Source organism: Solanum tuberosum, unplaced genomic scaffold (genome assembly GCF_000226075.1).
Source record: "Solanum tuberosum cultivar DM 1-3 516 R44 unplaced genomic scaffold, SolTub_3.0 scf00177, whole genome shotgun sequence".
In the NCBI taxonomy this organism is placed as follows: domain Eukaryota; kingdom Viridiplantae; phylum Streptophyta; class Magnoliopsida; order Solanales; family Solanaceae; genus Solanum; species Solanum tuberosum.
This window is the reverse complement of record NW_006239101.1, coordinates 124,849-128,124: the sequence shown is the minus strand read 5'-3', so window position 1 is coordinate 128,124 and position 3,276 is coordinate 124,849. Positions and strand designations below refer to the sequence as shown.

Genomic DNA, 3,276 nt, shown 5'->3' with positions numbered 1-3,276 from the left:
ACATGTTATCGTCTGTTGCCCCCCCCCCCCCCCCCCCCAGATGATATATGTCATCACTACAACAAAAATAACTTTTAGCGGGAATAAATATACACATTAAACAAAGAGTGCTAAGCCTTTACTGGCATTAGTTTATTGTCATTGGATCCAATGTCGTTATAAACTTTAGGGACACTTACAAAGAGTGCGAATTGCCGCTAAAAATATATGTTTAGCGGCAATTAAGCTATTGCCGCTAAAGATCATTTTTGGTGTAGTGCATGCTACTTAATGTTATGTGATTTGCATGGTTTAGAGTGTTGGATCAGTTTTACCCGCAATATGTCTTCTAAATGACGATGTAAATATGCATGATTATATAGTTATCAGGCGTGGGTTTCAATCTTCTAGATATTTTTCCCTTTGACTTGTCTGCGTTTGTAGATATGTAATATACCGTCGATCTAGTCTGGTATAATGTTATTTATGAATCTGTTTTGCATTCTTTTCTACAAACTTCTATATGATTTTCTTCTAGTAAAATGAGCTTTTAGTCATACTTATAATTACTACTGCTTTGTTGATCGTGCTTTTGATTGTTTTTCCATGTTAAACTTTGTGGTGTGTAGGACCTAGGTGGCAGGGCCATCCGTGTAAGTCCTGCTGAAGCTCGTCCACCCAGACGTCAATTCTGAAGATTGTAGCCAACATCTTTTTGACCGAGAAAAGGCTTGAGGTAAACAACTCGCGTGCTCTCTTTTTCTGGGCTGTTTCTTGAGTCTTCACATCTTGAAATTCATCAATATATCTATGTTCAATTGTCATGCGATTAGCAAGCCAAGTAATATAAGTTTCAAAAGTCGAACCAAAATATATGCTTCTGTTTACAAAAGTGAATAATTTACATGGCAGGGTCCAGGAGGTGACGATAGTTGCAGAAATGAATGAGTTATGAACTTTGCAACAGCTATCTTAAACTTGCGCGGACAAACTACTCTCTACTTCTGGACTAACTAGAGCTCTCAAGTAAATTAGTTTTCGTAATGTATGTTCTGAAATTGCCTCAGGAAGAAATTCTGATCTTGTAATATGATTCTATCCATCACTTGTTGACAGACAAGACAATGAAAAAGTTTGATACTCTTCGAAAATGTATCTTAGCGCGAAGCATCCTTGTTCTACAAATGAATTAGATAGAATTGTGTGTTTATTGTGCCTATGCCTCTACAACTATCCCCTTTTAGGTTGTGTTGCTCCTACTTCCCAAAAATGCTACCATGCCCATGTCGAATCCTCCCATAATGCACTACATTTTGGAGGAGTTTTAGGTTTCAAGCAATGTTATCAAAGGCGCGCTTAAGCCTTGGAGTGATGCTCAAAATGCGTTGAGTGCTTTGCCTTGCTTAATTTGTGCTTCAATATCGTCATCAAGGCTCTACGACATACTTCTCTTTGTGAATGAGCATTTCCCGAAGAGGCAAAGCTAAACCATTGAGATTTCACTTTATCTTAAAACCAATTAATATGTTCATATATTTGTTATTCATGCTTATAAGTGTTACTCCCTTTGTTCCTAATTACTTGTCTACTTTTGAATTGACACACCTATTAAGAAAGCAATTATTGACATAGTGAATTTACCATTTTATCCCTATTAATTATGAAGCGGATGGATTAAAAATTCAAGATTTTCAAGAAATTGTACCTTTTTCAAAGTAATTAATTGAGGGTATAATAGGTAAAATTATTTTGTCCTTTCTTGATTTGTCAAAATGGATAAGTAATTAGGGACAACTATAAAAGAAAAAGTATACAAGTAAATAGGGACAGAGGGAGTAGTTTTGAACAAAACCATGTATAGATATATTTGTATGTTTTCTCCGGTGGTAGGCTGAGAACTACACTATAATGCTAAAAAATGTAACTTGCCATTTTGGAACTACCATAAGCGCTTAAATTGATAAAAGTTAAATCTTAATGGTGATTGATGAAATAGTCAAAATATGCACAAGTTGAGTTGTATTCTTAGTGATTCACAATTAAAGTGATTTGTAGTAACTTATAGTAGTTGGTTTTGTATTGAAATTCCAGTGAAGCCACTTGGTGAGTAAATGCAAATTAAACATGCTAAATAGAAGATAAAAGAACAGAACAATATATACTTGCTAATATATTTTCATAATATTCTCCACAAAAACAGAAAAGAAAAAAAGACATGAAACTTTAATCTCTATGCTCTTGAAGCAGCGCCTATGCTCTTTCTTATAATCAACATGTTGAATCTTGAGAGATAACAACGCAAGCTTTTGAAGAATCAACAACTAATACTCCTGTTTGTGTACTGTCTTGTAAATTCTCAACGCGTAAACCTCCACAAGACACCTCAACTTCGCGACAACTTATGTGAGAAGCTGATTTACGATCACTCATTTGAACTATTCCACTTAGACTAACAGAAAATCTTGTAGTTTGACCAGACGCGAAGTCACCAGCAATAGATGTACCAATCCAATATTCATATGCCTCAGGTAAAGCTGCAAACGTTGAATCGATTAAGCTTTGATCTTTTGCATCTTGATGGAATTTATCAAACACATTGCCACTCCAAAGAAGGGTGTCGGTATAGGATATGTTAGCCTTGAAATCGTTGTAATAGAAATCATAATTGTTGTTAGGATTTTGAACTGAGAAAGTGAGGTTCCAATTGTTTGGATTGTACATTATCAGAGGATGAACATAACGAGTCAATACAGAAAATGAAGATGATGACACTGCTTCAATTTTGAATTTTGGGATCGCGAAGTACCATAGTAGTATCTTCATGATCAACATAGAATACGCGAAAAACTAGAGTGACACCAAGAGCTATGGCTAATACAAGTAGTAAGATTTGTAAAACCAAATTGTACTTTGACTTTTTTGTAGAATCAATTGTTGTTGCATCCTTGTTATTTGATTTCTCCTCCATTTGATTACTACGAAAAATAAAAAAAATTGACAAAAAATTGATGAAATAGAAGGTGTATAAAGTAAGAGAAAGTTTACTAATGTAGATGTAATTTCTTGGCTTAACGTGTGATTGTTATATAGAAAAGCAAAAGTCATTATTCTAAAAGGATTAGGAGAAATTGTTTCCATTATGGAATCGGATTAATTTTATTTTAAGGCATAAAGTGTTTGTTTTACGAAAAAGAAACGTTTTTCCTAATTGTATTCTACTTAGATTTGATATTTTTGGAAACTTATTTGTCTTCTTTTTTTTCCTTTCCTTTCCTTTTCTGTTTATTTTATTAACCT

At 34.1% G+C, this 3,276-nt stretch overlaps 1 protein-coding gene across 1 annotated transcript in view; it reads left to right on the top strand.

The window, feature by feature from the left end:
- Nucleotides 1–1,130, top strand: part of LOC102577524 (single-stranded DNA binding protein precursor) — a gene marked incomplete at its 5' end in the record, with an annotated part of 4,663 nt that extends 3,533 nt beyond the window's left edge. Inside the window, 2 exon segments of the mRNA NM_001288165.1 lie at nucleotides 609–715; nucleotides 892–1,130. Of these exon segments, the coding sequence (NP_001275094.1) occupies nucleotides 609–674 (66 nt within the window). The 3' untranslated portion in view covers nucleotides 675–715; nucleotides 892–1,130.
- Between the last annotated feature and the right edge of the window lie 2,146 nt (nucleotides 1,131–3,276).